Source organism: Juglans regia, chromosome 13 (assembly GCF_001411555.2).
Source record: "Juglans regia cultivar Chandler chromosome 13, Walnut 2.0, whole genome shotgun sequence".
NCBI classification, from domain to species: domain Eukaryota; kingdom Viridiplantae; phylum Streptophyta; class Magnoliopsida; order Fagales; family Juglandaceae; genus Juglans; species Juglans regia.
This window is the reverse complement of record NC_049913.1, coordinates 38,382,954-38,409,733: the sequence shown is the minus strand read 5'-3', so window position 1 is coordinate 38,409,733 and position 26,780 is coordinate 38,382,954. Positions and strand designations below refer to the sequence as shown.

The 26,780-nt window shown below is 35.4% G+C and overlaps 3 protein-coding genes across 6 annotated transcripts; 1 reads left to right on the top strand and 2 right to left on the bottom strand.

The window, feature by feature from the left end:
• The first annotated feature begins 338 nt into the window (after window positions 1-338).
• LOC108983561 (cyclic nucleotide-gated ion channel 1-like) lies at window positions 339-6,110 on the top strand. Of its 2 annotated transcripts, XM_035684661.1 has the most exons (9): window positions 339-429; window positions 513-537; window positions 616-787; window positions 1,555-1,993; window positions 3,142-3,354; window positions 3,604-3,896; window positions 4,137-4,248; window positions 4,331-4,579; window positions 5,021-6,110. In XM_035684661.1, the coding sequence occupies exons 3-9, from the start codon at window positions 654-656 to the stop codon at window positions 5,591-5,593; spliced, it is 2,013 nt and encodes a 670-aa protein (XP_035540554.1). In that variant the 5' UTR covers window positions 339-429; window positions 513-537; window positions 616-653; the 3' UTR covers window positions 5,594-6,110. The 2 variants fall into 2 exon arrangements, with proteins under 2 accessions (XP_035540554.1, XP_035540553.1); XM_035684660.1 differs by lacking the exon at window positions 513-537 and having other exon boundaries at window positions 5,021-6,109.
• A 250-nt stretch (window positions 6,111-6,360) lies between these two features.
• Window positions 6,361-11,449, bottom strand: LOC108983562 (spermine synthase-like). Of its 3 annotated transcripts, none has more exons than XM_018955238.2 (11): window positions 11,308-11,448; window positions 9,696-9,916; window positions 9,534-9,578; window positions 9,376-9,452; window positions 9,180-9,302; window positions 8,388-8,492; window positions 8,220-8,292; window positions 8,045-8,116; window positions 7,655-7,850; window positions 7,136-7,265; window positions 6,361-6,709 (listed from the first exon to the last, which is right to left on the bottom strand). In XM_018955238.2, the coding sequence occupies exons 2-11, from the start codon at window positions 9,883-9,885 to the stop codon at window positions 6,611-6,613; spliced, it is 1,110 nt and encodes a 369-aa protein (XP_018810783.1). In that variant the 5' UTR covers window positions 9,886-9,916; window positions 11,308-11,448; the 3' UTR covers window positions 6,361-6,610. The 3 variants fall into 3 exon arrangements, with proteins under 3 accessions (XP_018810783.1, XP_018810784.1, XP_035540555.1); XM_018955239.2 differs by having other exon boundaries at window positions 9,696-9,869; XM_035684662.1 differs by lacking the exons at window positions 6,361-6,709; window positions 7,136-7,265 and adding an exon at window positions 7,272-7,584 and having other exon boundaries at window positions 11,308-11,449.
• A 9,935-nt stretch (window positions 11,450-21,384) lies between these two features.
• LOC108983560 (protein phosphatase 2C 51-like) lies at window positions 21,385-26,321 on the bottom strand. Its single transcript, XM_018955236.2, has 3 exons — window positions 25,374-26,321; window positions 22,904-23,009; window positions 21,385-22,217 (listed from the first exon to the last, which is right to left on the bottom strand). The coding sequence occupies exons 1-3, from the start codon at window positions 26,166-26,168 to the stop codon at window positions 21,901-21,903; spliced, it is 1,218 nt and encodes a 405-aa protein (XP_018810781.2). The 5' UTR covers window positions 26,169-26,321; the 3' UTR covers window positions 21,385-21,900.
• Between the last annotated feature and the right edge of the window lie 459 nt (window positions 26,322-26,780).

The window sequence follows — 26,780 nt, the reverse complement described above, 5'->3', positions numbered from 1 at the left end:
AATCAAAATAGAATTTTTGTTTATAAAAAAAACCCTCATAAAAATAAATTTAAATTGATATAATTTGTTAATTAAAGTACACTGGATTACAAAAAAAAAAATTATTATAAAAAAATCTAATATATCAAATATATATCCACATTAATTTATGAACATTATTTTTTGTTAAAATCTATTTATATTTGCAAGAGAACGTAAAGAAAAAGAAGTTGGACTTAATGAGAAGTGTTTGAGGGGGTAGACTGTCGATCGGTAAAGCCTGAGAAGTTACTTAATTAATTATTTATAATGGACTTGACTAGACCAGTTCCTTTAAGTAGACTGACTGGACATGGATGTGGACTCATCAGCTTGCTAAAATCAAGCATTCTGCTAGCTGCTCTTTGCTCAGTACATTTCCTGGTCTGCTCGAACGCACAAGTCTATCAGGTTCAATGAGTTGTTATATGAATATACGTTCCTTTTCAATACCTTAGCTTATAGACATTTAGAATAGTCTGTTTTTGCTTCAGCTCCGGTCGACACAACCGCGGAGAGGTTCCTTTTTCTTCTTCTTTTTCTTCTACCGAGTTTGGGAAAATAAGATTTTAATTTCCTAGTGATAATGTCTTTCAGCTGCAGTTTTTAAACGACCTGTGGATGTTGCACTTAGAATGACAGATCGACCAAGAATGTTACGTTTCTCTAATCCGTTTTCAGCTTTTTCAAAAAGCACAATTCACAGTGTACGGCAGGTACATGAGTTAAGTATGAGCTACCGTGGGCATCGGCAAGAGAACGGGGTGAGGTAAGCTTCTTCTTCCTTCTTCTTCTTCTTCTTCTTCTCCTCCTCCAAAACCACTCCTCCTCCTCCTCCAAAACCACCCTTCCTTCTCCCAACTTGTACCGTTCCTTCAACTCCTCGACAATAAGCATGACAAAGACGCCAACTTCGCCGTCTACTCCAACAAAGGCTTCGCCAACTACGTCTCTTCCCGTCGAGGTGGCGGCGAATCGTTCAAGACCTACTGAACAAACCCGGCGACTCGTTCAAGAAGTACAGCCGAGCCTCCACCACCCACTGCGAAGAATTCATCAACTACGCTAACGATGCTGAGTACTCCAGCTTCATGCACCAGCTACGGCTCAGGAGCCATCGGCTGCTCCGCGATCTAGATCAAGAACTTCCAACAATCTCATCAACGTTCTGAAATGGGCTCTGACGTACGACTCCAATACCGACAACATGGATTGGAATCAAAATTTGGCCTGATTTAAAATCAGGATCGGAACTCAAAATGGCCTCCGACCTACGTCGGAAGTCGGAAGTCGGAATTGACTACTCCATCAGCGTTGGAGCTCAGCTCTACATCAATAATTATAATGACAACATTGATGGGTTCTGACAAATATCTTGTCCCTTGTGGAGAAACTGAATTTCTGACCAAACAACATTTATCATGATCAACTTTCCTTTTACTTTTTCTTTTCCTCTAAATGGTGAACTGAAATATGAATTAATTTGTGACCAATGTTCATATCAACATGATTCCTTGCTTGTTATTTTCTATTCAGGGATGAAGATGTTGGGAAGCATGCTTCCCACAATGATGGAGTAGTACTGCGTGTGACAAAAGAAAAGAAAACAACAAAAATGAAAATTCTTGACCCACATGGGCAAAACCTTCGAATCTGGAGGATGATTTTTGTAGTGTCGTGTGTGATTGCAGTATCAGTGGACCCTTTGTTCTTTTACATTCCCGTGATCAAAGAACATGAGAACTGCCTTGCGTTGGATAAAAGATTACATGTCATAGCTATTTGTTTGCGAGCGGTGACCGACTTGATTTATATGGTGAATATCATTTTGCAATTTATATGTCCATATATAGACAATGGCGCCCGTAAAGTTGGAAGAATTAAAGTTGTTACAGATGCTTGGCGAATAGCAAAGAGGTACATGTTCTCGTGGTACTTCGGAATTGATATTCTTGCTATTCTTCCCCTCCCACAGGTAAGGAGTCTTTAATTTTCTGCTTCTAATAATTAAAAGCATGCATGCATGTGGTCATGGTTTCCTTTCAATGTCTAATAGTTTAAAAGCATGCGATGTGTTTAACTTTTCAATTAACTTAATGTTAATTTATATCAATTTCTGTTATCTTTTTTCTACTGAATTAGTTAAGCATTTAAGTTCGCAAGCTACAAAATGATTCAGATAGTAATAACCACATGATTATTAATAAAGGTAGAAATTTCCACTTCGGGTAGGAGACACCTTAACTTTTTATGATTAAATTTTGACTTCACTTACGATCTCTGTACATTCTTATGTTCGATTATATAAGTATTTAATATACCTCGCTTATGGCGAAAGAATACCATATTACAAATAAATCAGGGGTTACAAAAGTCCCCAAGAAAAGTTTCAAAAAATTTCTATACTAGGCATTACAATATTTAGTATTAACTATTAAGTAATGAAAGCAATAACTATCTACAAAGATCAAGGCTATATAACTCCAAAATTGAAGCTTTTATTTCGATCTAAACTTCTGCAAACCAGATTTATCAGTAACAAAGATATTATAAAGTTGTCGAGACAATTGTACAGTAAAAGAAAAAGACAAAGCAATACCAAATGCTCTAAAGTTAGCTAAACCATTGTCATTCTATTTCCCTCTCTCTCTCTCTCTCTCTCTCTCTCTCTCTCTCTCTCTCTCTCTCTCTCTCTCTATATATATATATATATATATGTTGAATATTAAAGATAAAAAAATTTGCTAAAGTCAAGTATATCTTCCCAGAGATGCACATACCAGGAAGGAGGGCTTTTCATATTTTTATATATACCAGCAAAGCATTTAATTCAACAATGAGAGCACAAAAACCCAATTACTAACATAAAGAGAGGCTAGCCATGTATGATGGAAAACCATGTATGAAATGACGTCCATAGTGATCACAAAGGATTATATAACCAGTAAATTCAGGGCTGCCCTTTGAGATTCTGACAATGTTTATCTAATGTAGAGATAGCGCCATGTTTGGATATGCTCTTTGATGGTTTAATCATCAGATTAAGTTCTTGCAACTATTTCACAACTTACCAAATAATGCACGAGACATATTTTATTACACCTCTTGTTGTAATCTTTCCAGGTGTTAGTTCCAATTATTTTTTCAGAGATGAAAGGATCAAGCTATTTGGACAAAAGAAAGGTTCTGAGTGCTATTGTTCTTCTCCAATATGTGCCAAGAGTTATTCGGATCTACATATCATGGAGGAAACTTATCAGGACTGCTAACATAATTGCTCGAATTGTTTGGGTTAAAGCTGCATTCAATTTCTTTCTGTACATCCTTGCCAGTCATGTAAGTTGATTATCAGTTTCCTGTTCCTTTAAGCTTATATATATATATATATGAGACCAGATCGAGCATTATTATGTTAATGTTCTTAAAATCATTTACCTCTTTTGTTACTTTAATTCACGGAAGCATTATTTTTTTATCTCTTATGTGCAGAATTCTCTCTTTCCTGCTTTTATGTTTCATTCTGCAAAGATATCTGCACAAAATATACTAATCGATCTCTAAAGGAAATTGCTGGCCTTTGATCAGGTACTGGGAGCCTTTTGGTACTTATTTTCTATCCAACGAGAGACCGCTTGCTGGTACAAAGCCTGCAAAAAGCAAACTGGCCAATGCCCAAGTTCTTTCAGTTGTAGCAGCAGAGTTTCCATGTCCACAAATCACACATTTTTAGATGATTTTTGTAGCCCCCTAGAAAAAGCAAATGCAACCCAATTTGATTTCGGAATATTTCTTGAAGCCCTTCAGTCAGGTACCGTGGCGTCCACAAATTATCCGAAAAAGATACTGCACTGTTTCTGGTGGGGACTGCGAAATTTGAGGTTTGCACACATCTTTTACCTTTGTCATTCAACATTGAGCTATTCCCTAATACTGCAAGAAAAATTCTTATTCTAGACCAAATGCTTGGGACGAAATAACTTCTTTTTTTTTTTTTTAACTATATATAGATTTGAGCGTATCATATATATCAATATATTCTGTAATTCTGAGACTACCATATATATATAAATATATATATATATATATCTCATGCATTGTGGTTACTGGAATTTTTGCAGTTCTTTGGGTCAAAACCTTCAAGCCAGCACCAATTTCTGGGAAAACTGCTTTGCGATTTTTATTTCGATCTTTGGCTTGCTGCTCTTTTTGTATTTCATTGGTAATGTGCAGGTTGGTACTCAACATTTCTTCATTTCAGCTTCAAGGCCCTCGTTTATAATTTAAGACGAATCATAGTTATTGTGAGTGGCAGACATATATGCAGTTGACAACTGAAAGGTCCGAGGAAGTTATACAGAAGATGAAAATTAAAGAACGAGACATAGACTTGTGGATAACGAGAAACGGGCTCGATGATAATTTAAGACGGCAGATCATGCCCAACATACAGCGGATTTTGGAACAAAATATGGATGTTGATGCGCAGAATCCGCTCCCTCATCTTCCCATAGAGCTTAGAAAAGATATTAAGCGCTATCTTTGCTTACCTCTGCTAAAGAAAGTGAGTCATTTCCTTCATTAATTTTCCCACTCTTTTGGAAATGGTAAAGAAACCAACTCGATTGAAAATTTTATTGCTTTGCTTTGGATGAAATCTGGAATAAAATATGCACAGCAATATGTTTTTTTTAGGTGCAATGGGACAAGCATGTTTTTGCACTTAATTACCCCCAAATATCACCACTTCTCAATATAATCTCCAGACCATAAAAAAATTTCATTCGCAATTCCAGTTGATCTATGTTTGCAATGTGACCTTTAAACTACCAATTAAAGTTGTGATTTGCACCTGAATCGAATCATAAGTTACAATGTGCACCCTTGTTAGTACCTAAATGGATTGAAAATAGGTGATATGGCATACTCTTCTTGGTCAGATTGAAAATAATAGTTTATATATGAATGGAGTTCCTCACATTTGTCTCGATTGTTTGTGAGCTAGGTGCCAATGCTCCAAACAAAAAGTGAAAAGCTGTTGCAATTGATCTGCGACAGCCTCAGGCCAGTGTACTACAACGAGCGCACCTACATTGTTCGGGAGGGAGAACCACTTGATGCAATGCTTTTCATCACGCAAGGCATTGTATGGAACTTCACTACCAGTGTCAGGGCTACTGACGGAACTGTCTCCTTAAGTGCAGGGTGTATTAAAAGTGGCCATTTCTTTGGAGAAGAACTTCTAGATTGGGGGTTCGGAGGTTGCTCCATACCAAGCCTTTCCAACCCTCCAGTCTCTACCAAGACTTTCAAAACCCATACAAAAGTTGAAGCCTTTGCTCTAATGGCAAAAGACTTGCAGACACTCTCCAAGCGGCCAACAGAAGCAACATCTGAAACGGAAGCAGCATCTGCTTTACAAGCAGCTTGGCGACGCTTTCATGAAAAGAAGACTACTATTGAAACGGACACCACGTTGGCAAAGAAACCAATAACTAGCCGTCGTGCTCGCGCTTCAGGATTTCTAAAAGGACCGACACCCGTCGTTGATGGTGCGCGAAAATTTAATAGTGTCTAGTGAAAGTCAAATTTAAGCTTTTGATATCGACCGGGTGCTTGTGGTGTGTTTCCATTCCCGATTTATAAACAATTACAATTATATGAACAATTACATTTTGTGTTCTGTAAATTACAAGGGCCAAAGCAAAACAAGGTAATGGAGTTTGCATTAATCTGGTATGGATGCTTAGGTAGTTCGGTATGGGATTATGCAGAGCCCCTTTCCCTGCTGCAAGGTGAAAACCTTCCGTGTTTGAGGCATGCCTGAAACTTTGTCTGAAGCCACCTCAGTATACTAATAAACATTTCGTTACAAGCACAAGTTTGTTCAGGCAGTTTGTACAAAATGAAAACATCCACATGCAGGTTTACCATTGATAGAGTTGCTAGTTGTTTGGATTCTGAATGGAATGGGTTGGATTAGGGAATGGAGAAACTGTTAGCCAATTTAACTGGCTCTTCCACATGAAGTTTTCACATGGGAGATCATGTTTGAGTCCCCCTCTTAAGTTTGAGGGTGCAAATTGTAAGAAATCGGCTGTTTGAACAGGCTTTCAGAGCACAAGATTCACAATGAGTTAGCTAGGCATGAATAGATCAATATTCAAGCTTAAAAATCGATGCAAGGACCTCAGCGCCAACCTTACAAATTTGGTAGGCCATAAAAGAGATTGTAATGGGCAAATTCAGCTTGCCTCCTATTTTAACAATCACAAATCAATTGTACACTTCCATTTATATTTTTCTTGGGGCACAAAAAACCCCGCAATTAGTAAACTCCACACTAAAATAGACAAAGTAAATGGATAATCACAGAAATGGTAATGTCACAAAGGCATGATACGATAAAAGTTGCCCATCCACAAATTGATTGTTGGAGGCGACAATATCACATGGTAGAATAAATATCCTCACTAATACCTCGAACCAAGGTCATGACCCTATCTACACTTCCTCAATAATCACCCAGTTTCTGCTTTCTAGTTGGAATAATGTCATATATCTGAAAAATCAAACAAGGGCAGGTAATAATTATCTAGGAAACGCAGATTCGTTGTGCCGGGGTTGGAGAATCTTGAAGCAATATCACCTCCCTCTTCAGAAAGGATGGCAAGGCAAAGGCAGCTGAATGCATCTGTTACAACAACAATGCCTTTTAGTGTCGAGCCATATTGCTTGCGTGTATTCCATTGTGCAAATAAGGTTTGTTTTTCTGTTGTGTGAAATTTTTTTTCAGCCAGAGTTTGAATAAGGAATTTAATAACAAGAAAATGTACTCAAATTTGATTCTAACATGCAGAGATTGTATTTTGTTGATAACTATAACAGATTAGAGTGGGGAGAAAAATAGAAATTTTTCACCCAATATCTACGAGAAAGGATTAAAAGTATACATCATTAACAAATAATGTCTGCTGTCTAGTGTGAATCATAATTCACACTAGACAGCTAACTTGCTTTTAAAAAGAAAAGAATAACTTGCAGCATAGCCATAGGCTGTAGAGGAGATATCAGTTGAAGTAGAGTTAAACAATAAGTTAATAAAGAAATAAAAACATACCTCTGAGTTGTAGAACCTTAGTTCTCTTTTATGCTTTACAGCTCCCTCTAACTTCTCAATGGGATTGATGGGATTTACGAAATCAACAGGTGGCCCTTCAGTTGAGCATATAAGAAATCCTATCACACCACTGCATGACACAAAAGCAGTCAACAAGACTGAGGAGGCGAGACGTAACCGCAGAAATTCTAAATGTGAATAATTAGTTGGGAGGATACAGTCGTGTAAATGGTGTAAACCGCTGTGTAGCTGGTCACTTTATAAAATGTCAAAATGTCCAAGTAACTTAAAATAACAAATCTGCCAGACTACATTTTTTTTTTATATATAGGTAAATTTGCCAGACTACATCAAAACTATTCATTAGAAAAAGCTAAACACGCATAAGTTCCGTCAGTGCCAAGCCAAAATGGAGATGACCAAACTTCAGTAATCCCTTGTCAGTTTGACTGCACACAAAACCAAGAAAGCAATAAGCTGGTAGTAAACGGAAAATCGAAAATGTTGCAAAATCAATACCTTGGGTATGTTGGCACATTAGCCCAGGCATAATGAACAGAACCCTTGAATGTCTGACGGCAAATAGAGATCATATCTTGAATAAGATGTGTATGGAGCCACATGCTTTCCGCCATGTTACAGAGAACGCCACCAGGCCTCAATGCTCTAGCTACAGTTTCGAAAAAAGGTTTCTCTACAAGCTCCTGTGCAGGACCTATTTCAGACAAAGGGACCCCATGACCGAGGTTTTGGTTAAGTTTTGGATAATTTCCGACCTAATAAACACCACATTAAGGTTTTCTTTTGTTGGGGGGGAAAAGAACCATCAACCTCAGAAAATAATCTGCAGCAGTGATCCATTATGAAGATATTAAATGAACCATAACAGATCAAATTACTAAGACATACCCACAGGGTCTGATGAATCGACAATGATAGCATCATACTTCCCTTTCGGTGCGTGCCGAAGAAAATCAACAGCTAGTAGGATAAAAAAAAGTAGGATCAACAACAGGCATATAGCCTTATTCTCAACAATTACAAGTGAAAAGTAAATGAATCTATGACACTTTTTTGAACATACCATCACCAATGTAAAGGTGGACACGAGGATCCTCGAATCCAACAGCCAACTCAGGAAAAAACTTTTTAGAGACCTAAAATAAAAGAAAATGATCCAATCACTTGATTAAATAGAAAAACATGACAACAGGCAATCAAATGAAGAATGCACGTTACATCATCCACTTACATCAATGACCATCTTGTCTATCTCGCAGATATCAATTTTTTCCACAGAGCTATGGCGAGAAATTTCTCTTAGAACTCCCCCATCACCACCACCAACCACCAGAACCTGTAAAATGATGTTTAGTAACGCAGAATTATGCCAACACAGAGTAAAAACCAACATGCAAAGTTATTGGTCAAAATGGAAGAATGATCGGATTGAAAAATGTTTTAAAAAGCTATGCATATTTCAAAGTAAGGTGACCAGATAAAAAGATCAAATGATCATACAACAAATGAAATGATGTCTACCCATCCTGCTAAAGACAGACTGATGGTACAACACTTGCATCTGTCTAATGGATTTCAAAGTTTCATTCTGCTCTCTTCTAACCACCACTGTTTACTTTTGGTTCTAACTTCAAAAGGAAAACTTTAATTATAGGTTAAGAAGAAGAACACAATCACGTTTCTTAGCAACATTTCCTCTTAAAAGTTCCAGGATCAGTACGCAATCAACCAGGAGCATTAGAGGACAAACTTCGATTATCACAATGCACTTATTGCTGTGATTTGTTTTCTTCTAATGATTTAGATTTAGTTATATTAGAGATAAAAAAGGGAGTAACGACTAAGAGCATCATGTAACACTACAAAATTGTTTTTATGTTTCAAATCGTTCAATATTCATAGGAACTTTATTCCATTATTCATTACCACATAAAACAAAGACTATGCAAAAGAAAATCATACACAGCAAATGTAAGCTATTAACAGTAAGGACTTCAGGCAATGATTTCCAGATGGAAATTACAGTTTTGGGCGATGGAATTGAACAAAGAGGAAGATGAGCAATCATCTCCTGGTAGGCGCATTCATCTTTCTCTGTCAGCTGAACAATGCCATCAAGTGCAAGCACTTTCCCATATGCTGAGGACTGCAGATAAAAGAGATGGTATCACCAACTCATAAGAGAAAATTATAAGTAACCGAAGGTAAGAATTCCAAACCTCAAAAACCAGGACCTCTTGAAACTCTGACTTTCCCTTGTACAAAACCTTTTCCACTAATAGTGAATGGGCTTCTCCTAAATATAACCAAAACAGCATCAGCTATCGCCATTTGTTCCACAGAAAATATGCATAACGTATATGAAAGTAATGCCTACCAGGCCACATCGGGTTGTTAAAATAAACCTTTTTGCTAGCTTTCCCTGAAGTAGAAAGACATGAAAAGTGGTCAGTGATGTAAACCTATTTATCCCAACCAATTTGCATGGATTTAAATGCATGAACATAAATGAGATGTTGGGAAAATCATAGATAATTACCAGAGCAAGGGTGAGTTTCCGAAAACCACCCAGAAACAACAGTAGAATGGCATTTGGCCTCAAACTCAGGGTCTGACACCCTGGCCTTCAAGCAACAAGAAGGGAGAGCCTTCTCTGAGCCATTCCGGTTACTCGCCTCCCCATCCATAGTCTTCTGGCATTCCAAACGTCTTCCTGTGACACCCTCCATATATTATCTTTTTCTTTTTGGGCTCCAGTATCTAGATTACAAAATATATCAATAAGAAAAAATAACATTTTTATCAAGTAAAATAAGCTTTTACTCAATCAAGTAAATAGGCATAGCCTAAGGACATAGGAAATATTCAAAAGATAAAACCTAGTTACATGTTAGGTGTTAACTATTTCCAAACACAAAGGGAAGCATTCCCCTTGAAGTTCATGCATTGATCTCCACTACTACAGCTCATAAATTCAATTGAGATTACTACAAAAAAGACATTGAAGCTTCAAAAGAAAATCTTTATGTATCCTGTACGTATGAATAAATAGAAAAAAGGACATGGCACAGAAGAATACCAGGCATAATTTCAAATACAGAACTTCCAAGTACAAGGGCGTAATTTTAAACAAGATCCATCGCCAAAAACGGAGGCTTTTACTTTAAAAGTTAGGAGAATCTTTACTTATAGTAAGTAAATATACAGCACAAATTAGTCGCTAGTTCAGCAAATAAAAAACCAAAAAATGGTACAGAAATGACGCAATCAAATGCCCCAAACTTGAGGAAATATCACAAGCTCCATTCCCAAAAGGAAAAAAAAAAAAAAAGCCTTCTCCTTGTGAAAAAAAATTCCCAGATGAAAAAAAAGGCTTCTATTTTTCTACGGCCCCAAATAAAGTTACAAAGAAATAAAAAAATCATAATTCTCTCTAGAAAAAAATAAATAAATAATAATAATAATAATCATAATCATAATTCTTGTTTCTTTACGTTTCCAACGTTTTCTTATCAACACAGGTAATCCACTTTTGCGCAGAAAACAAAGAAAATAAATTTCTTTACGTTAAAATGCGGAAAAGCTAAATGCTAAGCTATATCGAACCACGTGAAACTAAGAAAATAAAGTTCCCCACGGAAGCGTCAGATTCAAATATTTCCAGTTCCAATAATACTTTACCTATTGCATTAAATTGGCACAAAACTTTGTGAAAAGGAACCCGCTTTGGTTTCCGAGAAACTATGGGAAGAGAAAAATATGAAGGGGAATATCTGGCAGAACAGTAAATTACGATCATCTTGAAGACGAACCATTCCAAACAGTAACGAGTGCAACAATCAAATTCGCTCTCAAAATTTCCCCAGGAGCCAAACAGAGGCGCTAGGGTTTAACACAGGAAGGTCCATTAAACAAAGCCCAAAAGCCAAAAGATAGCCTCTGCTTAGAAAACTTAGTAAATGAAACGAAACGAAACGAAACGAAGATCAAAAGAAAATTCACGTGTCATCCAAAACCTGCAGCAGTGTAAGACAGATCATACCAAAAAAAAAAAAAGGAGAGTGGAGAGAGTTGAAACCTTCGAATATATTGAAGAGGAAACCATAGACATAGAGACAGAAGAAAAAGAGAGAGAGAGAGAGAGATCTTGCCTGGCTAAAATGGCAATGATATTGTATTGCTCAAGATGCTTTCTTCTTCTCTTCGTTTGTCTCTACTGAGGGCAGAAAGTGAGCGGGAAAGAGCTGGGGGGCTGGTTCTCTCTCTGTCTCTCTGTTATACAAACCTTTGCAGGATGAAGACTGCGCCTATTTATACACAAACAGTGACTGATCTGTGTTTTTTGTATAATATTTATTTTTTTTTAGAAATAAAATGTTCTCATGCCCACGTGTTCTTTATATAATATATTTATTTAAAAGCTGTATTTAATTTGTGAAAAAAATAATTGTAGATTTTTTAAAAAAATCAAATCATTTCATAATAGTAAGATAACATATATAGGAAATAATATTTAGATTTGTTAATTTATTTCCTTTTAAATCTAAGATATTCAAATCATGATCCAACCAACAAGAAGGAAAATCAAAGCTTTATATATATATATATATAGATATAGATGAATTCTTGGGTTCCTTTAATTTCGTGTTTGAATCGAAGACAATAAGGTTAGTGGTGTTTTAAAGAGGAATATGAGATCTCACCTCCCCAAAAAACAAAAGACTTGATCCCATCTATCCAAAGACTCCAAACAAGTGAGATTCGCACATCTTTGTCTGAGTTGCCTCTCAAGAAATTATCAGGAATCTCCAATCATATAAAATGGCAAATAGGACATGGTACAATAAAAGCCTACCAGGGACTGTGCATATATAAATGCTATACATCAGTCACTACCCGCACATCATATAAATTTTCTACATGCTTTTTGAAAAAAATTAAAAAATTAAAAAATCAATTATTTTATAATAAATTTTTTTTTTTTTTTTATTTTGAAATAGTTCGCACGAGTTCTGTACGCTATGTACTTGTGTTTAGGCATTGCTTCATATTTTGTTACTATTGATCATTTAATTCTTTTCCCATTTCTCGGGTTTTAATTTTGCGAACAACTTCTCAACTAATTTAATCACTAGACCTCGTGTTTGGGTAAGAACTTGAAGGCCTAAGTTATTACTCTTTTGATATTGTCCAAAATATTTATACAAATAGTTATAAATGTTGCGAGCCCACTTGATGAGTCATATTATTGTTATTTTTTTCCATTTGAGCAATTCAAATTCAGGCAACAACTTAAGAAAACATTTATGATGAGAAAGAAAGGTAAGTGACATATTTAATGTGCATAATACAAGGCTTCCCAAGCTGAAGGAAGAGAGACCGGCCAGGCCTTAAACATACACAATATAATTATTATATTTGTGATATTGTCCAAAATATTTATACAAATAATTATTTTTAGATATTTTTATATTAGTTTATTACTATTCACAAATTATTCACTATTATTTCACTATTATTCACAGATTATCTGGAATATTTTTATTATCCAAACGAAGCCTTTAAAACTCGGTTTGGATTCGAATGTAAGTTAAGATGGTTTGTGAATAGTAGTGAGATTTGTGTGTTAAAATTTGTGAATAATAGCGAATAGTAGTAAAATGAGTTGAGATCACCTACGAATCCAAACAAGGATATTGGATCTTCTTCTAAGGGCCCGCTTGGTATTATCATGGGCTTAGGTCATAGCATGTTCCAATAAGTTAATGAATCCAAGGCCTAACCCCATACGATCCTGACCTAGATGGAGCTAGACCACTAAATGCCCGAGCACTTTGGAATGAAAGGGTTATCGGCTCATTTGGAGATAAGATAAGCCCTAAATAACTGTGGGACGATTATCTAATGTTATCCGAAGAAGTCACAAATCTCTATTTATAAGGTCCAGGTACGATTATGAGATCATCTAAACATTGGGCTGGAGAAATCATATTACTCTTTACTGACTTAGGCATCGGAGGCGTTCCATCGAACCCTCAAGCCCCTTTACTCTTTGGTTGCAAGTGATCGTGTGTGAGAAGCTGTGAAACACGTCCTTAACAGTTAGCGTAGAAAGACTTGTTAAGCACGAGGGGGTGTACAGTGTAGAAAGCCTAGGGTACAATCCTTTCCCACTATCTGTTTCGACGACAATGATTGTCGAGGAGTGGTTTACCCGCACAATACACACGTTGGTAGTAACGATGTTGGTGGCAAACTACACCACGCAGAGGATACTAATCCATAACGGGAGTTCAGCATATCTCCTATCTTGGAACGCCTTCACAAGGATAGGAATAAGTGTAGACCAGTTTCGTCCAGTGCTAACTACCTTGAAAGGGTTCACGGGAGAAGCAGTGCAGCCTATGGGGTCCATCACACTACCAATGTCAGTGAGGACAAATCCCCACCTCGCCACCACCATGATGGAGTTCTTAGTAGTGAAGACACAATCAGCGTATAATGTTATCATCGGTTGACCAATGCTGAATGCTTTGAAAGCGATCACTTCTACCTATCACCTAAAAATGAAATTCCCTACAAAGGCGAGGATTGGGGAAGTACATGGCGAACAAGTGCTCGCCCGAGAGTGCTATGTCCAAGAGCTCAGGTTGAGGCAAAAAGACTTAAAGGTAGTCAGATCTCAAGAGAGTGTTGTGGTGGCCCTCTTGCCGCCACCACTTGAAGTATTTATAGCAGAGGCAAAAACAAAGGATGAAGATGCCCCGAGACAAGGAGAGGCAGACAAGCACATGGAGCTTGTTAGCTTTGACCCAGCTCAACCAGAGAACCATGTGAAGATTGGAACCAAAATGGCGAAAGAAGAAAGGCGAAAACTAACATAGCTCCTCCTCAAACATAAAGACATATTCGCATGGAGCCATAAAGACATGCTAGGAATTGGTGAAGATGTAATAGAAAACCAGTTAAACGTCAGCCCAAATGCACGTCCTATCAAGAAAAAAAAAACTTTAGTTCTGAGAAGCACAAGGCAATTGTAAAAGTAGTTGATCGGTTGTTAATGGTGGGGTTCATCAAGAAAACTCAATACTCTGAGTGGTTGTAGAATGTGGTGTTGGTAAAATAATCCAATGGAAAATGGCAGATATGCGTAGACTTCACAAACCTTAACAAGGTCTATCCAAATGATAGCTTTCCTCTCTCTAGGATAGACTTGATAGTCGACGTCACGACAAGTCATAAGGTGTTGAGTTTCATGGATGCCTATTCAGGGTATAACCAAATCAAGATGGACCAGTCTGATCAAGATAGAACGGCTTTCATAACTAATAGGGGATTGTACTGCTACAAAGTCATGCATTTTGGGCTGAAGAATGCAGGGACAACATACTAGAGGCTAGTAAACAAGGTGTTCAAACATCAAATAGGCCGAAACATGGAGGTGTACGTGGATGATCTCTTGGTAAAAAGTATGGATTTTAGACAGCACATGGAGGATTTGAGGGAAACCTTCAGCATGTTACGCCGATACAAGATGAAGCTTAATCCGACCAAATGTGCATTCAATGTGCAATAGGACAAATTTCTGGGATTTATGGTGTCAGATAGACGCATCGAGGCAAATCTCGAGAAGCTACGGGCAATCATTGAGATGAAGTCGTCCACGAAATTGAACGAGTTCCAAAAGTTGGTGGGGAGGATAGCAACCCTCAACAGATTCTTGTCCCGATCAATAGACAAGTGCCTCTTTTTTTTCAAGTACTGAAGAAGGCCCAGGGTTGGGACTCCCAATGTGAGGAGGCATTCACACAGCTGAAAGAATACCTAACTCAGTCGCCGTTGCTTAGCCAACCCAAGTAGGGGGAATCTTTGTCATTATATTTGGTTGCCACCTCAGATGTCGTATCAGCCGCTTTAGTCAGGGATGAAGGGAAAGAGCAAAAAAATATGTAATATGTTAGTAAAGCTTTAAGAGGAGCCAAGAAGAGGTACCCGAAGATAGAACTTAGTGCTTTCACGCTTGTGACATCTATGTGGCGATTATGCCCTTATTTTCAAGCCCACTCAATAAGAGTTGTTACCTTGTCGCCCTTACAAAATGTGTTGCAAAGGCCCAACACCTCGAGACGATTACAAGCGTGAGTACGACATGGTCTAAGGGCTCGTTGGGTATTATCATGGGCTTGGGCCATGACATGCTCCAATAAGCTAATGAATCCAAGGCCTAACCCCATATGAGCCTGATCTGGATGGAGCCAAACCGCTAACTGCCCGAGCACTTCGGGATGAAAGGGTTATCGGCTCATTTGGAGATAAGATAAGCCATGATATCCCCAAGGCTTGAATTTCAAATAACCATGGGACAATTATTGAATGTTATCCAAAGAAGTCACAAAGCTCTATTTATAGGGTCCATATACGATTATGAGATCATCTGAACATCGAGTTGGAGAAATCATACTACTCTTTACTGACTTAGGCATCGGAGGCATTCCATTGAGCCCCCAAGTCCCTTTACTCTTTGGTTGCATGTGATCGTCTATGAAAAATTGTGAAACACGTCCTTAATATATATCATTCGATGAGATATGGTAATTCGAAACGTGATTAATTGATCTTCAGTTGGAGTAAAGATAAAGTTGTAAGGAAGCCTTGGAATTATATTTAACAAAAGCCGAAACGTGCTACACGGTTATGGAATCATGTGAATAAGGATTTGACTTTAATTTGTCACCACAAGTATGTATAACCACGTAATGTTTCCCACAAGCATCAATTTGTTAAGTAGATATGATAAGATTATCATGTCCTTAATTATTTAAATTTTAACACGTGGCTACTTGTGACTCACGATGAAAGTAACAACCAAAAAAACAAAAACAGAATTTCTTATGACTTTTACCGCCAACTCTAAAATTACCATACCGAGAAAGATGACATAAAATGTTGGTGCTAGGATTGGTTTAGATGATGAATTGAGATGAAATAAATTGAGATGACATGAATTGAAATAGTTTGTAAATAGTTGAATTGTTTGAGTAAAAATGTTTTATAGGATTTTTGTTTTAAAATTTTAAAAAATTGAATTATTTTTTGTGCTTTATTTAGAAGTTTGAGAATTTTGTAATAATTGGATAATAACTAAATAAAAGTTGAAAATTTAAAATTGAAAAGTATTTGTATTTGTGGTGTTTATATATTGAAATAAGATGAAATGAGATGAGATTGAATGAGATGGAAGCATCTCTTTATCCAAACCAAGCCTTAATCAAAATATTTACCGAATAGATGTTTAAAACTAAATATAAACAAAAATAAATATAGTAACACCCACAAATTGTATTATTTATTCTTCACCCTAAATTTATAAACATAACAAAATAACTTAGGCCCGGTTTGGATACGTATACAAAATCATCTCATCTCATTTTATTATTACAACTTTTCCAAACTCTCACACATACAAAATATAATAAAAAATTTAATTTTTTCAAATCTCAAAATAAAAATTATATTAAAAAATTATATTTTAACAATATTTTATTCAACTTTCAACAAAACATCTCATCTCTTATCATCTGAGCTGCGTAACCAAATGAAACCTTAGAAAGATCCTAATCTAAGAGCATTTTCATTGGCTTGGCCAAATGCATTTTCAAAATTTAGCCAATATCACACTTTTTTGCATTTGTCCATTCCATTTAATTCAATCTCTACATTGAATTAGACATTCAATCACTATATAATAATAAAATATTATTAAATTAATAATTTTTTATATAATTTATTTGTATCACATTTTATAATTCTACCAATTTAATATTAATAATAATTTTATTCTAATTAAATTAATATTAAAAAAATTATATTTTCAAATGTCATTTAATGCTAATAACAAAAAATTGAGATTAAACTTATCTAAATTCTATCTAAATTTCTTATTCGCTAATCAAATATCTAGCAACATACTCATTTGATCAATATCAATAAAAAATATGCACCTACATAAACATCTACAAGTCGTTGGAGTGAGAAATTAATTTTTTAATATTTAGTGAATCAATTGTGATTCTTCATATTTGACCAATCATTGTAGCAAAAATTTAAATTGTTTTAAAGATACTCAATCCAATGTGGAGTTTTTTTTTTATATAAATTATCTAAATTTTAACCATATTTTAATTTTGGTTAAGTCAATGAAGATGTTCGAAAATAATATGTATAATTTTAGAATTTACAAGCCTAATACACTCCCTTCTAAAAAAGTATGAACAAATTTATGACTCACAATATATTTTTTCAAAAAGAATATATGAAATTTACACAATCTAAAATTATATCCAAGGTTACTCGTCTAACAAAAACTTATCATTCATCAGTAATTTCTGAGTCGTTACAATTTTAAAAAGAAATAGTCGACTTATATATCGGAGTAAATATGGGAAATGCCGCGCGCGGCTAAACGTATATGCTCAAAGCTGGGATAGATAGACTTATCATGATCATGAAAGACGTCATTTTCTCCCTTCTGTCTGATTCTTTTATAAGTTTTTATCATGTAATTCTATCCAGATCTTCAAAGATCAGGGTTTTTTGTCACATAGTCGGAAAGAAAATCAATAACCACCATTCGTTTTGGGTTGGAGAATAGAATCATGATGAAATTCTGCATGATGATAGCGCCAGTAGTCGTGCATGTTCATTTTGTAGACTGCTTGGCTTTGTAGTTTTCTTCCACAAAAGCTGTAACAATCCAGATAATTAGCCACTTTCTTCCAATATAGAAAATTAACAAAATATGTAAGTGTAGTTTAAATAGTGTGATGAAATAAAATAAATTATAAAAAAAAAAAAGTTAAAAGTTAAATAAAATATTATTTTTTAATATTATTATTATTTTAAAATTTTAAAATATTAAATTATTTATTATATTAGGTATAAAAATTTTTAAAAAAATTATAATAATAAAATAAGATAAAACATTTCTTACATATAAACAGTATATAACGTGTTAAACAAAAAGGTATAAACCATGAAAGTTGTATGAACGTACAGTAGCTTAAATTATTGTTTAAAAAAGAAAAGTAGCGACTTAGTTGTCAGAAACAGATATTTTTCTGCAAGTATTCCCATGCAGAATCTGAGAAAGAGATTTGAGTTAATTGGCGGACCAAAAGCAAGCTATAGCTAGCAAATGTCATTTCTTTCTTATCAATTTCATAGCAGAAATGGAGAAAGCGTGAAATTGTCACCAACGTAGAGAACATTGTACCAATTATCAATGAATTCGATGACTCAATGAACAAAGATGAGGGTGGTGGGGCCAGGAGGGTGGGTTCCCAAAAAAATAATAATGGCCAAAAGTAATAAAAAATCATTAAATCATGGACCATGGAGCATAATATATACAGTAAAATAACATCAAAAAGAATGGTGGACACGAATGTGGAGGTTCTTTCTTTCACTTTTCGATTGCTCGTCATTTAATATATAAATATATATAGATTTATCGGACACGTGGTAGATGATTGATAGACCCCCTTCTTTTGTATAGCTTAATTAATATTTTTTTATAAAAAAAATATCTCTCATCAATTACTATTTATCACCTTACATCCTACTTTTTATAAAAAAAACATTCTTATATTTTATAAAAAATATGCTCGTATCTTATAAAAAAAATTATAAATATAAAATATAAAAATAAATCCATAATAAATTCTTTTCTATAATGTTTTTTTCTTCGGGCCCTTTCTATAATGTTTATTGTTGAAGGACAAATTATTTGTCAGTACTGAAATGTCGCTAGCCCTTACTGGCCCACAACTCGCTGGATCCTGGGGCCACGTGGTATCCATGTTTTAAACGTGGTCGTTGAAGAATATATATAATCATCTTGTTCAGCGACGCATATATACCACGTATTTGACAGAAATAAAAGAGCAGTATAACTTTATATGTTTAAGGAGATTATATATTTGATTACTTTTCTGAAAGGAACTCGCGAATCCAATGCCATGTTCGGTTCGTACGTGCAACAATCGAGATGCTTAATTTTTGAGTAGCGATTGAATGATAAAGTGATTTCGGATGATTTATGTTGATATTTAAATAATAATATTTTATAATCTCATTAAAATATATTTAAATGTAAATAGATTGAGATATATGTTTAAATATATTAAATACGTAGAGATGAATTTTTAACTTTTTATAAAAAGTTAAAAAAGTAATAAGTACTCTCATCAATAAATGGTATGAAATGAATTGAGATAATTTCATCTTCCAAACATATCTTAAGAGTTTTAAATAAATTTGTTTGCCTGGATATGCACGAAATAGGATAATCTCGTAATGAAAATAAGAGAAAAATGCTTTAATTATAAAGAAATTTTAGGAGAATAAACTCATAAATTAATTGATGTAATTTGATAAAGTACGTTATATTATAAAATTATTTTTATTACAAAATAAATTTAACGTATTACAAGAAATCATATCCAACGTTTCTAAACTTATTTTTATGAAATATTTTTATAGTTGTAAACACTTCTCGAATAAAAATAATTCAAATAAAACCATGAATAAGTTATTATGATACTAAAAAATAAATCTGAACTTCAAAAATTATTTTAAAAAAATTTATAAAAATATCATTACCAAACTGTAGTACTGTAGTCTGTCCCACCTCTACGTATAAGGCCATGTTTCATGATCTTTCATCCATGTTTTAAAGTTTTAAACGTGGTAATTAAAAATTAGAAAAGCAGTACGTAGTACCATATAAGTTTTAATTAAGAAGATATATATATATATATATATATATATATATATTCCATGATATCGAAATGTATCTCTTTTCTAAAAGTAGAGGAGCTCAAGACTTCCATGGCATGTGGCGAAAGATGCTGGGGATTTTAAATAGAAAAAAAATCATGTTCTCGTGTGCTGGGCGTGTGAATCTCTCATTGCCCTCACAGGAAATTGAAACTCTATAAAGAAAGGCAACGTGCATGTGGTACTTGCAAAACATGGGCCGCCCATGCATAATAACATTCATAGAATTTTACAAATAAATCATACACAGCAATTAATATATATAGTGATTAATTTTTATTGGAAATTTTACTCTCGTCCTCAGACTTCCGATATCAGGCAGCAAATAGCAAGTTGCAAAACTATAAACTCGCCAGGTGGCAAGCATTTAAGGATTGCAATTCATGATAATTTTAAAGGGACAGCCCAAAAAGATCTCCGTCTTGATCTCTCCATATATATGATTCACTTTTTTAATTAAGTGGCCACAAGTGATCTTCTAAGATCTCACGTATTCAGATGAATATTTCTTGACTTTCATGAGAAATGGGACTGTTACAAAATTTTCAAGCATCATCGGAAGTATAGGTAGTATATTTAGATCCAAATGAAACACTTTTATGTTGTAATTTCCCTCCATAATGGATAACTCTCATGTAAAATTCCCTAGTTTCTTAACGTGACATCATATATATGGCCACATAATAACTTATAAAATGCACACTACAAGAAAAAATAAATATTTGTGACGAGTTAGTTATGACGAGAATCACTATTTACGACAAAAATGAATTCATTTTCATAAGAAATGATTATTCTCCTAACAAATGACCGGCAACAAATAAGTATTTTTTTTTATAGTAATAGGTTACAATATACAAATTAAATTATATGGGGGATGAAAAATCGAAAAAAAATATATACAAGCTATCGCCTTTGTTTATTTTTAAGTTGAAGGACGCCTGCATTTTTAAGAAAAATAAAAGATCCACGCAACGTGAGATAATCTTCTTATCATACTTATCTTTCGGCTTTGAAAAATAATTTATTTACACCTATTTTGCAACTCTATATTAAATGAGAGGTAATTTTGAAAAATTAAGATTTACTTTAATGGAAATTATTGAATGCATTGATTGATTGCAAACTAGATTGTAAAATAATTAAGTTATATGTATATTATTATCAAAAAAATATATATTTGAAATTTCTTTAATTTTTGTTTTGAATAATATGCTATTATAGAGTTATAAAATAATTATGCCCATACGCACTCTCTATTTTTATTGCGTGCTAATGTTTAGAAAACCAAATTGCAGCTCGGCCAGGCATGATATTTATAACGAGGATGAATGATATTACAAATTTCAACACCCTTTCTACCTTCCTAGTTCCTTAATCATCAATTGGCCTTTTATCATAAACAGTAGCAATCTATATTATCAAGGAACCACAAAGCAAAAACCCTGACTGATTGACTGGTTTCGGCTTGAAGGCCTACCACAACATGCAGAGAAAACAAAGTAAAAGCAGGACCAATGCAAAAAGAAGCCCATCAAAAAAAGAAAACATACCACCACAGCAAAGCCAAACCCAAAAGAAATGGTAGAGAGAAAAAACAAAAATGGTGAGCTCCGTTTCCGAGTCCTTGTAATAACCAAGGAGATGATTACAAGGATGGTGCATGTTGTGGTTAACAAACCAACACAAAAGAATTTATTGTAGTATTGAGTCTATGACACAGGTGTTTCACAAATTTATATATATATATAGCTCCCATCCGGCCACCATTTCCCGAGGCCCGTTCCGATTTCCTCATCCAAATCCTTGGTCAGTTTCCAGATTGAAAGCTTTTTGCATTCGGAAAAGCAACCCAGAAGAGTAAATGCCATGATGATCAGGTACTAAATGTAGATTGAAAGGTAAGACTATGAACCGACAAAACCTCTGGGTTTCCTCATCTCAACTACAATAACACTAATGTTATCTTTGCTTCCCCGAGCCAGTGCTAGCTCAGCCAATAATGCTGCTGCCTCGGCCGGGCAGCATTCATTCTCAACCTCCTGTATAGAGCTCCTCCTCATTTTTCCATCAAGACATCTCTTCACAATCCGGCATGCAAGTTCATTAGGAATAACGTCCCACAAGCCATCACTGGCTAGTATGAGGAATTCATCTTTATCGGTTCGCTTGGTAATGGTCACTTCTGGTTTGGAAATTACGTACGGTCTAAGGTAGTGATCACCTGCATTCAAAATTGGGGTTTAAGAGAGACCCAGAGTTTTGAGACTCACAGATTGAGAGAGAATTTAGAGACCGAAAGATCTAAGCAAATTGCTTAGAAATGTCACGATGTAAATCTATACAAAAAGCGATGGTGTTTTTCATACTAAATTTAGATATCCTTATTCATACCTGTCAATATAACATAGTTTAAGTGAATATTGTCTACTTATGCAAATGCAATTACATATACAAAGCCATTTAAAAATTTTGCAACAAAACATGTATAATTAATCATGACAAAACTTAAGTTGAAGAGTGACATTATTCTTATATGAATTATAAGAACGCAATAATTAAAAATCTCTAAATTGAATTTCTCTCCATAAACAAAATAAATTAACTTTCTCACTGGAGTGACCCTTTTTTGCTTTGTAAAATTGCATTAACATATACCTATCAACTTTGTTAGAAAGTTTTGCTTCTGGAGCATCTTCATTAATGAGTGGCAGAAGATGTCATGGAAAATTTTATGGCCACCAGGAACTGGTGCAAGTTATTCATGTTTTAAGGCTTTTGTTCTTTAGCTATGTAAAATCACCATTTTGTTTCCTAAGCTAGAAATTTCATTCACAAGAATACTATTCTGAAAAAACTAGCACAATTCCAAGGAAGAAACAGAAATAAAGACTACTTATAATTACATACCTATTGATCTTGAAGTGGCAAGAACACCAAGAACGCGTTGCCCATTCCAATTTATGACCCTTCCACCAGCAGATTCAATTCTGTTCAACTCATCTGGTCTACCAGGCTATATGCACACAAATGACATAACTCGTATGATTTAGGTATTGTTGACATTAAACTCAATTCTTATGACAGAAAGATTGATCTCCTTGTTACCATAATGCAAGTGAATGGTACGAGTGGACCATGTAAATATCAAGTTGATCTACAACACGCAAATCTCACCATGAACGTTCAGATAAGGCAAGACTTATAAACAATCCAAAAGATAACGCTGAAGTAATTGAAAGAATGCATGCTATCACCACCTTCGTGACACATTCGCTAAGATTGACCAACACATAGAGCCAGAAAACTAGACTTGGACATAAGAATTCTATGACCCAGATTTCCCACAGAGAGAAACATCTCTACATGGTAATTAGCAAACACAATACTGTGTAAATATCATAGGGTCTGAACACTACAAGAAAAACGGACTTTGGTGGCCATTTAATTACAATAAAAAGGCTATTTGTGACCAAAATAGACTCATTTTAGCTATAAATAATCATTTTGCTGGAATTAACTGACCACAAATAAGTAATTTTCTTGTAGTGGAAGCGGTGTTTATCTGACTCTTGATTTAAAGAAAAGAAATGATATTTGCAGGTACACTCGTTTTGAAATAAGTGAGTAAATCTAAAACCTACGTAAATAATAATTTTTTAATAACAAACTCTACTTTTTTCAATGGAGTGCACGTGACTTATACAGACTGATGTATATAGCATTACTCTTTAAACGAATAAATATTAAGAGCATCTTATACCTAACGCTCGTTTCCTTTGTTCATCCATCCTCCTCAACTTACATGTGAAGAAATAAAATACAAAAATTGGGCTGCATGTTAACATACCGCAAAATCAGAGAAATATGGTGACAGTTCACAAAGTTAAAAGTATTGTCTAGTAGCTACAGTAGATGAGAGTAACAAAATGACTGGCCGGTAAATAGTCCCTTGGAATGATTAGGGGATTTAATTAATTGACAAAGTGCATGCATGCCTCCGGCCTCAAAACACGGCTGTTCTAGACAAGGTTGCCCTAAATAAAATTCACGCCAAAAGAAAATAAGCGCTCCCTGGGGAAAGAAAATTGTGCAGAACAGAAGAAATAGACAACCCTGCAATTTATTATTCTCGAAACCTCAATACATGGCTCTCAAGAGTTAAAGCATTCCATGAAATTTCCTCTGAATGTTCTCCTAAAATTTCACAGGAAAATTCGCAAATAACATCAGCTTCAAAATTAAGGTCACATTCATCCCCCTATTTGTAGTCTAAATTGCAGCTGGGTGGAAGGATGGGAAGAACTTAGGGTCAATAACCATCATTTTTGTAAGGTCAAAGTATCAATTTCGATTTTTCTGTACCTAATTATAACTGTAATTAAAGTGTGCACCTATCCTATATAAACACTTTTTAAAGCCTTCAAAATCTCATTCTTGTTACTTTTGAGAATTTGGGCACTAACCAGATGTCTATGTTCTAAGTTGCCTTGTTTTATGTTTTTCGAAAACCATCAGATTTATTGCTTATGACTGACTTACAGCATTTCACTAATAAAAGTGGAATGTATACAAGCTGGCTAATCTTCCAGTACATATAAATCTTCCTCAGGGGATAGAGCATTTCTAGCTAAAATGTGGGCAGTTTTGTTTCCTTCCCTCTCGACATGGGAAGCTGACCATGAATGCAAGGTATTAAGTATCTTTTTGGTGTCTGCAATTAGGACTCCTCCTTGACTTAAATCAGAAGTTTCTTTGTTCAGAATGTTGATGACTTGGTGTGCATCACCCTCCATGATAACATCCTGTATTCCCATGTCTCGACAGAATATAGCTGCTAACATTAGTGCATAAGCCTCTGCAATGAAGGGGTCTGCCAGTAGGTCTCGGTGGGCTTGGAGAGTGCCATTAACTTGACCCATAGGGTCCCTTATGACAGCACCAATCCCAACTTTACCTTCCTCTCTATGTTACCTTGTTAAGCTTGAACTTGAAGTCCAGACATCCCTTATAGAAACTGTTTTTGTCTTTTGTTTTGGTTGGTTGTAACTTTCTATGTGGCATGTGCCTTACGGGGAAAAAACGCATTTGGAAACAGCCACCGGTAAGTTTGGTTTTCTCAAGTCCTCTCGATTAATTATTTAAATTTTTTTCAATTTTTACAGAAATAAAATAAAATAAAATATTCTAACTGTTTCAAATTATAAAATAAAAATAATATTAAAAATAAAATATTCTAACGATATATTATTTAACACCAAACAGCTACAACAGATCAAACAACGTGTCGACCTCAAAGCCCCCAAGCCGCTGCTTCTAATGGCGATTTTTCTTAAATTTTCTGATACGAAACAAAGGAAATGCAAGAAAACGTACGTACCTTGTGATCCGTAGACAAGACCAAGGCCACACCACCACTACACATCACCGCCCTGCAATCCCCACAGTTTGCCACCACCACCTCCTCCTCCCCCACCACCGCCACAACAGCCGTCGATCCCACCGTTCTTCCCAACCCGTTATCCCTCACCTCCTCGTCCATTTTACCAAAACACGCATCCATCACCCTCTGCCAATAATCCATCCCTTCATCCTCACCTTGAACATGATCATCTCTCTCCTCAGCCAGAACCCCATGCAACCTCTCCTCGCACGCCGTCGCCACTTGGGGCCCTCCGTGCCCATCGTAAACTCCGAAAAAATCGTACTTTACGGCAGTCTTACTCTTTTTCATGAACCCTAACTCCGCTCTCACCGCATCTTCCATCTCTCTCCTCCTCCCTATCAAGGACACCGAGCCGTAGGTAGTAAAACTCTCCGGACTTTCTCTACGGAAAGACAAAACCTCGTCGTTTTCGTAGGAAGATGTCAAAGATAACGATATCTTCTTCTCCACGCTGTGGTGATAATCATCCTGATTCTCGTCTAGTAGTTGTTTCTCTTTCTGTGGCTCGACGTGGATCTTCGATCGATACGTGTACTTTAGTCGCCGGACTTTCAGCCTCTTCCGACGTGTATTCTTCGTTTTTGTCAAGATGAGTTGGCTGAGCTCTTCGGCATCTAACGCCATTTGCACAGAGATGTGATCGGACGTCGGCTTCGGTTTGGGTTTCATTTTCATTTGCTTGGAAAGCAGGAGCAAATGTCGCAGGAGTAGTATATAAAAAAAATACATGAAATCCTGGCCGTTGGTTTTACGTGGCCGTTAGATTGGAGACAGATGGGTATGCATGACCACTGACTTGGATTTTTCAAAAACAGAGACGTGGACGGTAGAGATGAAGATATTGGACGCGTGGAGAGACGATCGGGCAGTTAGTGATTCGGTACTGGGAAAAAGAAAGATTTTAATATTTTATGAGTGCTGGTGGGGTCCAACAGGATGGTGGGTGGCTAGAAATACCAATACGTGGCGTCTCGTGTGTTGGGTGCCACTTTTTGCTCTTCTTTCTTTCCTTTTATGTTTGGTCCTTCCCGCCTCTGACAATGAATGTTCCATCCAAGAAGTCACATGTCTGTGCTGGAAGAGTACAGGTGTCGTGAGATGCAGGATCGCGTGCCCCACTCGGACCTCGTACCTCGTGTCCTGCTGATATTTCGTGTCCAGTTCTCTTTTGCCTTTTTATCTTTTAAATAAATATTTATTTTATATTATATGATTTTTGGATTAAATTTTAATTAATAAGCCATGAATTTATTTTTATCTATTTTATTCACATTTAATTTTCACATTAAATTATTTATATATTTTTTATATAATAATAAAATAATTTTAAAATTTTAAAAT